This window comes from Plecotus auritus, assembly GCF_963455305.1.
Source record: "Plecotus auritus genome assembly, chromosome: 2".
NCBI classification, from domain to species: Eukaryota; Metazoa; Chordata; class Mammalia; order Chiroptera; family Vespertilionidae; genus Plecotus; species Plecotus auritus.
In genome coordinates, this window is record NC_137771.1 from 575,201 (window position 1) to 589,789 (window position 14,589).

Sequence of the window (14,589 nt, forward strand, 5' to 3'; positions counted from 1 at the left end):
TGTCCCCAGAGCACACGCTGGTGGGCCACCTGGGCTGGTGGAGGGCCGTGGAGTGGGCCCGGGAGGGGCAGCGCCGACGAGGAGGAGGAAGGGGAGGGGGAGGGGGAGGGGGAGGGGAGGGGAAGGGGGAGGGGGAGGAGGAGGAGGGGAGAAGGAGGAGGAGGAGGAGGGGGAGGGAGGAGGGGGGGGAGGAGGAGGAGGAGGAGGAGGAGGAGGAGGAGGAGGAGGAGCGGGTCCAGGAAGCTCGGGGACATGGACACGACGCCACTGGCTCCGTGGTGAGCGCCAGGCCCTGCTCGGCGCTGGGGATGAAGGAAAACCCGTGCCCGGTGGAGTGAACGCCACAAGCAGACAGGCGCTGCCGCGGGGCAGGGTGGCGTAGATGCGGACCCAGCACCAATGCGTGGTTACTGCGGTGGCTGGGTTCCCTCCGGCCCGTGGTCAGGGAGCGCCTGGCGCAGCTGAAGGCGGTGCGGGTGTTAACACTGCACAGAACGGACCGGACCCGCTCTGGGAGCGGCTGGGAGTGCGCACGGCGGGCAGAGGAGTGCGCGCACGGTGCCACCCGCACCCCAGGCAAGCCCAGGGCCTCCTGATGGTGCCTCCTCAGACGGGCAGTCTCCACTCAGGAGAAAGTGCCGCCCTCTGAGCTTGAGAATGGCCCGTGACCTCTGACCTCACGTGGTCGGCCCGTCCCTGCGCCCGGGCAGGAGGAGGTGGGCCCGCACCGACCCACAGGCTCTGGGCGGCTTTCCGGTATTTGGGGTCTCCATCCAGAGGCGGCGGCCCTGGAGCAGGTCCCGAGCGCTTTAGTTGGAAAACGCACCGCCCAGCTGCAGCGCAGGGAGCCGCCTCAGATGGACGTCTGGGTGGGACAGGCGGCCGGGGCTGCGGGCACGTGGGGTCGGAGGGCCCACGTGGGGACCCACCACCGCTTTCCTGGATTCCCTGCGATGGGGGAAGCACGGGCAGAGGACAGCAGACCCACCGCAGGGAGAAGCAGCAGCCACACCGAGGTCCCTCACGTCAAACTGCTTTATTACAGCTTAAATAACAGTACAGTGGAATACAGGGCCTACCTCGCGTCCAGCTTCCTTGCAGTACACGGACTGAAAATTAAATACAAAAGGGAGGGCAGGTGCAGGCGGTATACAGAGGTGTCGCTAGGAGGCTCCGCTCCCCGCTCACCCCCCAGACCCAGGCCCATGTGTCCACGTCACCATCTGTGCAGGAGCCGCAGACAACCAGCCGCAGAGGCTTTCTGCTGCCCCTGGCAGTGCCCGGGCAGGGCCCAGCACACAGCCCCCCAGCACACCTGTCGGCGCTGCTGCTGCTGCTGCTGCTGGCACTCGGGCTCGGGGACACCTGCCGGGGACCGGCTGGGGGACACCAGGAAGTCTGTGTGTTAGAAAACGACCTGCCTCAGGTGCAGAGGCTGGTTCCGTGGGAAACGGGCCATGAGGAGTTTACAGAGACGGCCAGGATCTCCGTTCCCTGCCCCCACCCCACCCCCCAAATCCAACAGCAATCATTTGGAACAGGACTTGGTGGTTTTTTAAAGAAATAAAGAAAATAGTGCCTTATCCTGCTACTCAAGCGTGTCGAGCTGCTTACTGTACTGCTTCCGGTGCGTGCAGAGTAGCAACGATAGTGGCGAGAGCCGTCCATGGTTACAACTTGAAAGAGGTTATTTCGTAAAGAAAGAGGACACCTACGGACTGAGCGGAACGCACACTCGAGCATTCCTACAGCATGCGCGTCTAAGAGTTATCCCCGATGCGGCAAACGATCCAATTGTTTAACATTTAACTTAGAAAGTCTGAGATCATTGTTTTCAAAACATTGATTTTTACATGGTTTCATACACAAATAACTGACTGACTGTCCAAGCACAGGACGGGCACCTCTCGGGGACACAGAGGTTGTCACAGCGGGGGCGGGGGCGGGGCACGGGGTAGTGTTAGGCTATTATTATAAACTCCCCCCACTTCACAAGGAAACCCAAGGTGAGGTCAGGACTGAGGGAGAGGCAGAGGACGGCGGGAGAAAGGTGCCTGATTGGACTCTGCTGGTCACCACGCTCGGGTCTGCTCGTTCTGTGCCATGTCTGCGCAACAACCAAGTGACACTGGACAAAAAATTTGTAAAACAGGGACTAGGTTTACATCGTTACCAGCTTCAGAGAGACGGCGCGAGGCCCGCTCTGTGTAACTACTAAACACAAAGGTATTTTAAAGGGAACGTGAATGGTTTCAAATCCTGTTACAAACACAACCTGGAATTCGGAGCCGATGACAAGATCCAGTCCTCGACTTGCTCTGCACGAGCGTCACAGACGGACGGGGTCACGGACCTGAGTCCAAACCCACGAGTGGCCAGGTGTGTCTGCCTCACGATACACTGAGCTACTTTGTGGCGAACGTTCTGACTAGTTTCCTTCTGACTTCATTCAGGACAAAAGCAAACAGAGACAGTGGTCCCGGGAGGAGGCGCGCCTCGTCGAGTTCACAGCAGGTTCTTCTCTCGTGGGATTGTGCTCTTGGTTCAGCAGGAAGTGAAGGAAAAGATCTTGCCCTTTTGGAGTTCGGAGGGGAGGGCGCCCACGTTAGTAGGGAGGATTGGAAATGCTATCACTGCAACGCTTCGGGGTGGAATGGTCTTCCAGTCACCGCGCCCGCCGGCTGCTGGAAGCAGAGGTTAGAGACGTGAGCCCCGAGAGCGGTCTGCTGAGTGAGGGAGTCACAGGAGGGCAAGCACCAATGGTCTCACTTCTACGTGGAATCTAATGAGCAAAATAAACTGACAAACAAAATAAACACAGCGTTTTCTGCCATCTTGGACCCTGTGGAGGCTGCTGGGAACAGGGCTTCTCTAAGGACAAGTATGTCCACAAAGTTGTGTCCAAGGCCATTTTTGACGGCTCTAAGCGGGGTCTCCAGAATCACAGAGAGCACACAGCTCTCCTTTCTATTAAAAAAAATATTTTTATTGGTTTCATTTTTTAAAAATATATTTTTCCTGATTTGAGAGAGGAAAGGAGAGAGAGAGAGAGAAGCATCAACAATGAGAGAGAATCATCCTTGGTTGCCTCTTCCATGCCCCACACTGGGGATTGAGCTCGCAACCTGGGCCCTGATCGGGAATCGAACTGTGACCTCTTGTTTCATAGGTCGATGCTCAACCACTGAGCCACACTGGCCAGGCTCTTCTTAAAGGTGAGGGTGTTATGCTCGAGATGAACGGCATTCTCTCTGGCTTATGCGTACAAAGCAGAGAACAACACAGTGACTCCCCGGGGGCAAAAATAAACCAGAGTCGCCTGGGGGACAGTGACTCGTGCCCATGGAAAGGGGGGCAGTTCTCGCTGAGTGCCCGGGCAGCCTTTCCACTAAGGCCGTTGCACACAGAACCGGGCAATGCTGTGCCCATCGAGGATTTAAACTTACTGAAAAGTAAACAAACAAAATGGAAAAAGGAAAAAAAGAAAAAGACTCACAGACAGAGAACAGAACAGACAGCTGTCAGAGGGGAGAGGCTGGGGGCTGGTGAAAAAGGTGAAGGGAAAAATAAAGGAAAATGACCTCATAGATACAGACAACAGTGTTGGGATCACCAGAGGGGAGGGGGATGGGGGAGGAAGAGGGTGGAGAGGGGTAAGTGGTGATGGAAGGAGACTTGACCTTGGGTGGTGAACACACAATGCAATACACAGGTGATGGATGCCCCACAGAGCTGGCACCTGAACCCTACACAATTTTAGTAACTGCTGTCGCCATAATAAATACATTTAAAAAATGTAAACAGAGCCCTGGCCAGTTTGGCTCAGTAGATAAGAGTGTCAGCCCACGGGCTGAAGAGTCCCGGGTTCAATTCTGGTCAGGGGCATGTACCCCAGTTGCAGGCTCGATCCCCAGTCCTGGTCGGGGCCCCATATGGGAGGCAACCAATCGATGTGTCTCTCACATCGATGCCTCTCTCTCTCTCTCTCTCTTTCTCCCCTCCCTTCCACTCTCTAAAAAAAAAGAAAAAAATTAACGGAAAAGTATCCTCAGGTGAGGATTAACAACAACATAAAAGATAAAAAAAAAAAAAAAAGCAGAGAACAGGGCCTCTCAGTGCAGACCCATCATCACTCAGCTCGAGGTCACCCGTCCACCCCACCACAGTGAGCCCAGAAACCACGAACCGCCACCTCCCACGTGTTACCTGCCGGTGTTAGTTCCAGATCTTGAGGAAGCTGTCCCAGGACCCTGTGGCCACAGCCATCCCGTCGTCAGTCACCCCCAGGCAGCTGACGCGGTTGTCATGCCCGGCCAAGACACCTGGGAGCGAGTGAGGGCATAGTCACCCAGGGCCCGGGCTCCCACCAGGAGCCACGCACTGCCCCTGCGCAGGAGAGCTTGAGGGGGTTCAACTGGGGCAGGAAGTAGGCCCTCCAGAAGCGGAAGCCAAGGTGAGGCCCCGTGCCACCAGGGGTCACGAGCCTTCTCCCACCCTCCCAGCCCGGCACTAATACTGCCGGCAACTCTGAAACGCAGTCCGCTGCCCGAGGCCACGCGTAGTCGGGGAGTTCTCATCGTCCGCACACCTGTGCGTGTGGATGCACCTGGCAACCACACACCGGCCTCTGACATGTGAACTCCGGACTCTTCACGGGCACCCCCTTCCTGCCCACTGGGGATGCCCGGGCACCACACAAGGGGTGGGAAAGCGTCTGGTGTGTGCAGGGGCTCCTGGCTGCCTGCGGCCTGTCTTCCTGCCCCATGCGGCCTGGCAGGCGTACTCAGGCAGGCCCAGCACACCGGGGCTTATGTGAGGAGTCATGTCCATCTTGAAAGACAGCCCGAGTGCCCAGGACCCACAGACCGGCCCAGCCGTCACCCACCTGCCCGGTCGGCTTTGAGTGCGTCCCAGACGTTGCAGTTGAAGTCGTCGTACCCGGCGAGGAGGAGACGCCCGCTCTTGGAGAAGGAGACGGAGGTGATCCCGCAGATGATGTTGTCATGGGAGTAAGTCATGAGCTCCTGATCCGCACGGAGGTCAAACAGCCTGCAGGTGGCGTCATCCGAGCCAGTGGCAAACGCGTTGCCGTTTGGAAAGAACTGGGGAGAGAAAGCCCATCAGGAGTGTGCGAAGGCACGCGTCGTAATCACTGGGAGTACCACTGCCCAGAACAGGACGACACGGCACCCAGCCAGCAAGGGCCGCGCGGACAGAACCTGGGGCCCACGTCACAGGGACCCAGGGAGCACACGGGCCGGGACGTGAGGGCTGTGCCTGCGTGAGCCACAGGAGTGCCCAGGAAGCCGCAGGCTGGGCATCACCGAGGCCGTGCTTCTCTGCCGTCACCAGCAGTCAGGCGAGCCCCGTGGCGGAAGGCAGGGAAGGGACCCCACGACCATCTGACACGTCTGCACAGCTCCCCTCAAGGCCAGGCCCCTCAGGTCCGGGGGATGTGGAGAAGGGAAGCCCCGCCCCACAGAGGCTGCACGCTGGGTGAGTTACTGCGCCCTCTGCTCCCCCTCACCCCTCGGAAGCCCAGGGCTGGGGGCCAGCCGAGCACAGAATTAGCTGGCCCCCAAGGACAGACCACACCACGTCTAGATTTTCCACAGCGAGTTTTTGGTAAATTAGGCTGTATTTGCAGAGAAAATAGAAGACGTCTAATCCTGGAAACATTTACAATCGAACGAGAATTCTGTGTGTACAAGAACTAATCTAACTGTGACGCTGACGAAGGACCCAGCCCGCAGGTCAGCCCACTCACACAGATGGCGTTGATGTCGGACTCGTGGCCGGTGAACGTCTGCCGGCACATCCCTTCTCGCACGTCCCAGAGTTTGGCCGAAGCATCACACGCACCGGACACAAACAGTCTGGTGTCGGGAGCGAGAGAAAGGCTCATGACGTCCCCGGTGTGTCCAGTGAAGGTGGTCGTCTGCTGGCCCGTCTCGATGTCCCACAGAGCACTGCAGCAGGAGACACCCGCGGGGCCACCCACGTTCTCAGACGGCCAGTGACCAGTGTCCTCCCCACCCCAGGACCAAGGAAACGCGTGCACTTTGACTTAAGATGGATCAGATGGGGTCTCACATGCCTCTTGTCTAATAACCACCCGAGCACGTACACGACGTGGTTTGGACCACGAGTGAAAACACTCAGAGTTTATTTAGGGGCTTCTGTCTGTAAGGAAGATGAGAACTCGCAACATTCAGAAACACGGTGTGCGCCGCGGAAGCTGTGACCCCGCCGTTTGGGGAGGGGACAATGCACCCACCGCTCCCAGGGCTGGTCGCGGGGAAAGGAAGCAGGCATTTCTCACGCCCCCAGAGGTGCAGTGTCTATAGAGAGGCTGCAAAATCTGCAAAGCACAATGAACGCAGTCCTCTCTCACTGCCTCCTGGACTGAAGTCTCCTGGCCATTTCACATGACAGACACCCTCATTCAAGGCAAGAACCTATTTTCGCGCTGGCCGGTGTGGATCAGCAGTTAGAGCATTGGCCCGCACACAGAAGGGTCATGGGTTCAATTCCCAGCCAAGGGCACATACCTGAGTTAGAGGTTCAATCCCCAGCCCCCATCAGGCACTTGCAGAGGCAACCAACTAATGTGAGACACATCGATGTCTCTCTCTCTCTCAGCCCCCTTCCTCCCTCCATCCACTCCCTCTAGAAATCAATGAAAAAAATATCCTCGAGTGAGTATTAACAAAACAAAAAAGAGCCTTCTGTCCTCCCACCCAGAGCCGGTGTGGCCGAGCCCTGGGAGAAGGGCAGGCGAGGGCTCAGGCACTCACCAGGTGGTGTCTCCAGAGCTGGTCACGATCTGATTGTCATCCAGGAAGCGGCAGCAGGACAGGTAACCTGGGAAACAGACCCAGACAGTGACCCGATCTGCAGGAGCCACTCTCCATGGTCTTGTAAACGGAAACCCCGCAGGCAGAACGGGGAAGACCCTGCCTGTTGGCCCCACTGCCCGGTGCAGCACTGCTGGGCAGGGCCCGGGCAGGGCTAGGGCGGCCAGGAACCCCAGGACCAAGGAGGCTGAGGCCCTGCGCCCACAGGGCACTGGAGCTACCACACATGGGGCACATGCTCTCCTCTGGTGCCCATGCCTCCCTCCCCTCTTCTCATGACAGGAGTGAGGACGGATCCCCGCCTGCTCCTCACTGGCTCGCTCATCCACTCAATGCGCAGGAGACCCTGGTGCCTGGAGTGTGCCCCCGCTCCGGGACACATCCATGAACAGAAGGTCACTTCTTGCCCCCCTGGAGCCCTCCCATCGTGGGGAGAGAGGACGGACAGAGCATGGGGGAGACGCACAGGTGTCAGGGCAGAGCAGGGAGCGGGTCTGTTTGCTACGGCCGCAGCTGTAGCAGACAAGTCGGTATGGAAATGGTTGTGTGGTCTGAGTTGCAAGCTGGCCCGCAGCACAGAGGTTGGGACATGTGACACCTGCTGAGACACCCCACATTTTTAAAAATAGGTTTTAGCCTGGCCGGCATGGCTCAGTGGTTGAATGTTGACTTATGAACCAGGAGGTCACGGTTCGATTCCCAGTCAGGGCACAGGCCCGTGGTGCGGGCTCGATCCCCGGTGGGGGTGTGCAGGAGGCAGCTGACTGATGATGTTTCCATCTCTCTCCCTTTCTGAAATCAATTAAAACCTATATATATATATTTTAAGATACATTTTTATTGATTTCAAAGAGGAAGGAAGAGAGAAGCATCACTGAAGCAGCGGGAGGCGGGAGGAAGCAGAGCCCCGGCCCCGGAGGGCTCACTGGAGCAGCCCTGCTCCTCGGCCGAGGGGCGGAGAGCGCGCCCACCTGTAGGGAGGAGCACCGAGCACCGAAGGGCCGACATCAGAGACCACGTGAAAGAGCATGTACGCTTCGGGGGGCGAGAACGTTTAAGGGGAACAACGTGACAGGGGGTCGTGGGCCTATTACACATGCGGGTGCAACACCGACGGAAACGTCACGAAGAGCAGGAAACGGCTGTACGGTTGCAGGCGCTTGGGTGTCACGTGAGGTGATACAACAGTGACCCCTAGCAGACCGTGAGAAGTGACCAACGTACTTTGTAATCCCCGGACAAGCCACTCAGAAGTCATGGAAAGAGGTGACCAAACCGCCAACAGAGAAGGGCAGGCCAGGTGGCAGGGAAGTGATGGAGCCGCATGCCCTGCACTGATGTCACGGGAAACAGGACTCAACAGCATGGAAACGGCTGAGACCGTGAGAACAACACGACACGCTGCCTACAGGGGGCGCTATTGACAACGGCCCGGTCCCGTGGAAAGGAAATGGGTGGGGAGCAGGAAGGCTGGGCGGCCACAGGGAAGCAGACGCCAGGACAGGAGGAGCGCCGCATCCGCATCCGGACAAGAGGGTCAATTCAGCAGGAAGAAACGAAGAAACGAGACTCGTGACTGTGCACACTCTGCTAACAGCTCAAAACGGACGAAGCAAGAACTGCGCGAACTAAAGGGAGAAACAGGTCCATCCCTCGTCGGAGGCTCGCACGCCCTCTGGACCGGACCGGGCAGTGCCGTCGGCTCTAACACCGGAGCAGCCCCACTCCGCGGCGGGGCGGGCCTCGCAGTCAGTCTCGGTGCACTTCACCCTGAGGGGACGGCTGGGTTCTCCGAACATCGTGCACTTGAAGGGCACAGGACAGGCGCTCCACCGGCTGGCAGGGCCGCCGCGGGCACCTGGCTGAAGCCGGAGCAGGGCCAGCTGCTCCGTGAGCTGCCGTCCTCTCCTGGGCTGCGCCTGAGGCCGGTGGGCCTTGTGGGAAGTCCTTTCAGGACTGAGAAGCGGCCGCCAAAGTAAAGCCCTAGGACGAGACCTCCTCCAGAAACGCTGCCCTCTGCCGCAGCCGCTGTCACAAGTAACGGACACGGAGAGTGCCGGCTCCAACACCTCCCCAGACTGGGGCCTCCGCACCGAGGGTGCTGGTGTGGAGCACGCGAGGGCCCACTGATGCCACGGACCAGTGCATGCACACACGCATGTGCACACTACACACACAGGTACGTTCAGACGGCAAACCCTGGTGGAAGGTGCTCAGGATGGAAGACAGTGGCCTCAGTAAGTACCAGAGAACCCGGAAAAGCAGACACCACAGGGACTGAGACCCCAAGTTTTCTTCCTGGTAAAGGCATAGCAAGGCCTGTCTTCACTTTCATTCCCAGAGTATTTCTGCCATTACTGCAACCAATCCCATGAGATCACGACCGAGCAGAGGTGAGAACGCTGACCCAGCGAGAGGTTACGGGAGCGAACGCGTACCTGTGTGTCCGGCCAGCTCACGACTCACACGGACATTCCCTTCGCGAGTTTTCAGGTTGTAAATGGAGCAAATGTTGTCCAGGCCTCCGCAGGCCACGTAGTTGCCAGAAGGGGCGTACGCACAGGTCATGACCCATGAGGAACGCAGAGGGATGGCGTGGACCTAGACGACAGAACACAGACGCAAACACACTCAAGTTCAAACACCAGCTCCTGAAGTTATTGTGCAAACAATGTGCAGGTGTGACCGGTCAGATACGGCAGTGACTTAGTTAGAAACCCTGTGCTACATAACAACTCAGTTTATCATTTTATTGAAGTTGCAACTGATGACTAGATAGGCACTTAGTAACAACACAGCCTCCTCATTGAAAGTAGGTATCGAAAGGAGAGAATGTTCCTTTACTACTGTATTTTAAGGCTTACTGGCTAGCAATAATTCACTGAAGTCTTAAAAGAAAGCCACTGGCTGGTCAAAATGGCTGTCAGTTCATGTATAAAACGAAGGTTTTTCCTGAAGTGCCGGAACCGGCCCGGGTGGTCACGCCAGCCCTGTGCGCAGCTGCGTCAGGCTGTGTGCTCACGTGCAGCCAGCGTCCCCGGAAACAGCTCCGTGGGCCCTTTCCGCACACCGGGACCAGTGACAGCACTACTTCCCCCTCGTGACACCCCCTTGGATTACTCTTTAAAGAACCTAATTTATACTTCAAGATACAATGCCACTCAGATGAGCTCTTATAAAAACTAATAACTAAGTGAAAAGCTAGATTTCTGCGTTTTTAAATAAAACATGACATTCCCAGACTGAGCTAAAACCGGAATTCCGACTCCCGGGCGCATTAGAGGAGTCGCCCTCCCACCTGCTGAGACCAGGACAACCCACAGCCGAGCTGCGCTGGGCAGTGGGGGACTAGCAACATGTGCTCGGCTCCTAGCGGACTGGGAACTCCACACCAACCCCAAACTCCCGTGCCCGCCCCCACCCCCCATGCTGTAGCTTAGCTAAGTGACTCCGGCGGCCTGGGGGAGGCGTGCAGTTCCTACCTTGTTGGTGGTGTAGCTGTCCCAGATGATGAGCTTGCCGTCCTGGGAGGCACTGACGAGAAGCCTGCAGGGAAGACAAACGCAAGCACATCAGGGCCACAGCTGCAGCCACAGCTGCAGCCATAGCCGCAGCCGCAGCCACAGCCACAGCCGCAGCCACAGCCACAGCCGCAGCCACAGCCGCAGCCACAGCCACAGCCACACGCGGCTGCGGTGAGGGCTCTCGTGTGTGTCAAAGCGGCCCGTGCTGGAGACGAGCCACACTTACTCACAAGCCCAAAGGAAAAGTCCCGATTATCAGACCAACGCTGAAAGCATGACGAGAATGTTCCCACAGATAGCAGCTGGGGATAAGCGCCTGGCTTCTCGGGGGACTACCCCCCAACCACGTGCTGGGTCAACTAAGACCGTGGCCACTTAGCACGGCTTCCGTCTGGTTTCTGTCCATGACAAGTCAAATGTGAGACATACAGTCTTTCGAGAACCAAGGTGGTAGGAGACATGTAGTGTGCAACTTTGTTTTATTCTAGTGCGCGGAAAGCCTAGACACAGGAAGCAAGCTTCTAGAGATTCCAAGTTTCTGAGGCGTTTCCCAGACGGAGCCGACACTGGGTCCAGGCCCGCGAGGCACTGAGACTCACTCACATCCCACCGCTCTGCAAAGTGAAGACAGACTCCGGCGGCCCTGCGCCTGGTCCCACAGCAGAAACGACCAACCGTCACGCACCTTTCCTTTTGTCCTGCTCTGTGACCAGCAGTGTGATCAGCGGGGTCCGTGTGCCGCAAGGCGCTCTGCTCTGCCTGTCTCTCCAGAACGAGGACAGGACAGCGCAGCGCAGCGTGACCAGGGGTGAGGGTTAGTGGGGAGGAAGCAGGGCCCATGGCTACTCAGAACTGACAGCTCGGGAACTGCCCTTTCCCAGGGATGGCGGCGGCTCCACCCCAGCCCTACACAGACGGGTCAGTGTGGTGAGTCATGATAGAGAGTTCTACCAGGTGCACTGCTTACTAATGCGGATTTTTCCATCGATGGAGTCACACGTATGTTGATATACATGCGATTTGGTAGGTATGCGATTTTGTTGTATTGACAGCAAGCTTCAAAACTTCATGTTAAATTTGCTGAAGGTGTTAACATCATAGATATTTTTACACTTAAAAATGTCGAATTTTGTGCCAAAAAAAAAAAAAAGAGCATTTGTGGGAAGTTTTAATTCATTACTTTATTTTGAAGAAAAGTGCTGCTGAATACTTCAGGAAGCTTATGGTGAACATGCTCCATCTCAAGATACTTGTGAACACTGGTTTAAATGCTTTAAAAGTGATGACTTTGATGTGAAAGACAAAGAATGTCCAGGTCAACCAAAAATGAAGACCAACAATGACAAGCATTATTGGATGAAGATGCAGGTTAAACTCAAACACAACTTGCAGAAAGATTAGACGTTGCTCAGCAAACAATTTCCGGTCGTTTACAAGCAATGGGAAAGATTTTAAAGGAAGGAAAATGGGTGCCACATCAACTGAACGAAAGACAAATGGAAAACCGAAAAGTCATCAGTAAAATGTTGCTTCAACAGCACGAAAGAAAGTCTTTCTTTGCATCGAATTGTGACTGGCAACGAAAAGTAGATTTTGAGAATCCCAAACGCACAGAATCATGGATTGATTGAGGTCAACCATCAACATCGACTGCAAGGCCAAATCGCTTGGGAAAGAAGACAATGCTCTGCATTTGGTGGGATCAGGAAGGTGTGGTGTATTATGAGCTTCTAAAACCAGGTGAAACCGTTAATACTGATCGCTACCGACAACAAATAATCAATTTGAACCATGCTTTGATCGTGAAACGACCAGAATGACCAGAAGACACAGCACAGTAATTTTGCTTCATGATGACGCACCATCACACACTTCAAAACCAGTTAAAGACACGTTAAAAGATCTTGCCTGGGAAGTATGAACCCACCCGCCGTATTCACCAGAACATGCTCCTTCAGATGACCACTTGTTCTGATCGATGGCACACGCACTTTCTGAGCAGCACTTCAAAACGTACGAAGAAGTGGAAAATTGGGTCTCTGAATGGTTTGTCTCAAAACAAGAAATGTTCTATTGGGACAGTATCCACAAATTACCTGAAAGATGGGGAAATGTGTAGCTAGCGATGGACATTACTTTAAATAAAGCATTTTTGATGTTTCTCTTGAAATTATCGTGTTTTCTTTGATGACAAAATCCGCCATTATTAACCGGTACACCCAGTAATTTTAAAGGTTTTATCCAAACACATTTCAGTCATGAGCATGTTTGGCTTCCTGAACCGATCATAACCTGGAGGTAAAACTCTGGTCACTCTGAAAATCTGGACACTTTTCACCGAAACACACGTTCTGAGGCAAGAGGTTCAAGAAGTCACCAAGGAGTCGCAAGGGACAGCGCCCTTCTCAGCTCCGCGCTGCAAACTCATCTCTGACCGGAACCAAGTGCCCTCGTCTCCCAGAAGCACTTTCTTCAATCACATCCTGCGTCTCGGTGGCCACACACACCCCGGGCAGGAAAAGACTTCCGGGTTAACAGCGGGCCTCTGCGCCTGGCTGCCGGCCCTGCAGGCTCAGCCGCGGACGCGCCCTGAGGGGCCAGCGTAGGGCCCTCCCCCTCCCAGAGGGTCACCTTCAGGAAGGACTCCGCTCAGAGAGCTTAGTATCTGCTGACTCGCCCAATTAGAGGAACATTAGCTAATGCCCACTGATCCTCCAGAAGGTGAGAGGAGACACCCCGTAATCCCAGTGGGGTAACCGCTGCAGACCGGGGTGATCACTCGCCTCCCGTGCAGCCGCACCGAGCAGCGGCCAGTCACCGGAGGCACCAGCCACGCCAATGCAGAGGAGGGAGGAGCGGGAAGAAGGGCCCCGCCGCCCAGCCCAGGCCTCAGGCCCTTCACACGCAGAGGAGGGAGGCTCCAGGGCCTCGCCTTCCCGCTCAGTCTAACAAGACCTCCGCAGCTTTTAGGAAGCGGAGAAAAGGGTAACATTCAGGTGACTGAGAGACTCTGAAATGTCATAGAAAATAGGACTTAAGTGTAAACGTATTTTACTAATAATGCTGACAAGCACGGTACTAATGAAGACGTAACGCCCGCCGATGCACGCATGCCTGCCCAGCCCTCGCTGTGCGTCTCAGCACCACAGGGTCTGAGCATCACAAACATGACAGACGAACTCGTGTTCATAACCTGCAGCCGAGTCAGGAAAACACCCTGCGCGATGACCTGCTTACAAAGGCAGAAAGTACGACGGTCCCGGGACGTGAGCAAATGCACGTCCACGTTAAAAAGCTATGCTGGGTTTTCTCTGAAAGGCTCCGTACAGCAGAGCTCCTTCTAGCACCACTTTTTGTCCTCTGGTTTATGAATGTTCACTAGGGCCCCACATACGTAAGGTATTAAGAGCTGTAACTGTCCAGTTTAAAAAGCAGCTACAGCCCAGCTGTGTGGCTCCGAGGTTGAGCATCAACCTATGAACCAGGAGGTCAGGGTTCGATTCCTGGTCAGGGCACGTGCCCGGGTTGCGGTCTCCATTCCCAGTGTGGGGCGTGCAGAAGGCAGCTGGTCAATGATTCTCTCTCATCACTGATGTTTCTGTCTCTCTCCCTCTCTCCCCCTTCCTCTCTGTAAAATATCAATAAAATATATTAAAAAATAAAAAAATAAAAAAATAAAGAGCAGCCAGGCCCTGCCAAGAAAGAGAACAAGAGTAATCCAACACCCCTACCCCCTGGGGTCCCCGTTCTTTAGGGGTGACCACAACCCTGAACTCGGTGTGCTTTGTCTGCTCTTCCTCAGACCCGACCCCCCAGCTTTCACAGCACAACCCCAGTTGGAACCCCCAGGCCGAGCGTAAGGCCTCACACGTGGTGATCGGAGCCTCGATGATCTGGCCCTACCTGCCTCCCTGCTTCACCCGAGCCCCTGCCTCCTGTCCGCTGCTCTGGCCACACAGCACCCTTCCCTCCAGGAAGGAACAGCTGCCTACAGCCTGGTGTAGCTCCCAGCCACCCTCAGGCACAGGTCATGTGCCACCTGAGCGCATCCCGGACGGCCCAGGTGGAGCCCCCGGTGGGGGCCGGCTGCAGGAGCACCCTGTGGAGGGCCTGCGGCTGGCGCAGGGGGGAGTGGCCTGGCCACAAATGCCCGTCTGAGCAGGACAGGACAGAGGCTCCCACAGATGAGGGAGAGCCCCAGAGACCTC

The 14,589-nt window shown here is 56.1% G+C and overlaps 1 protein-coding gene across 3 annotated transcripts in view; it reads right to left on the reverse strand.

Annotated features, from left to right (window-relative positions):
- Positions 1-1,017: 1,017 nt before the first annotated feature.
- Positions 1,018-14,589, reverse strand: part of GNB1 (G protein subunit beta 1) — a 65,494-nt gene continuing 51,922 nt past the window's right edge. The window contains exons 6-12 of one of the 3 annotated variants that reach the window (XM_080654203.1): positions 10,340-10,403; positions 9,296-9,458; positions 6,798-6,864; positions 5,768-5,969; positions 4,886-5,102; positions 4,207-4,322; positions 1,018-2,684 (exon numbers count right to left, since the gene is read on the reverse strand). In XM_080654203.1, the coding sequence (XP_080510329.1) occupies positions 4,216-4,322; positions 4,886-5,102; positions 5,768-5,969; positions 6,798-6,864; positions 9,296-9,458; positions 10,340-10,403 (820 nt within the window). In that variant the 3' untranslated portion in view covers positions 1,018-2,684; positions 4,207-4,215. Of the gene's footprint in view, positions 2,800-4,206; positions 4,323-4,885; positions 5,103-5,767; positions 5,970-6,797; positions 6,865-9,295; positions 9,459-10,339; positions 10,404-14,589 lie in introns of all 3 variants that reach the window. The other 2 variants (XM_080654204.1, XM_080654205.1) reach the window with 2 other exon arrangements.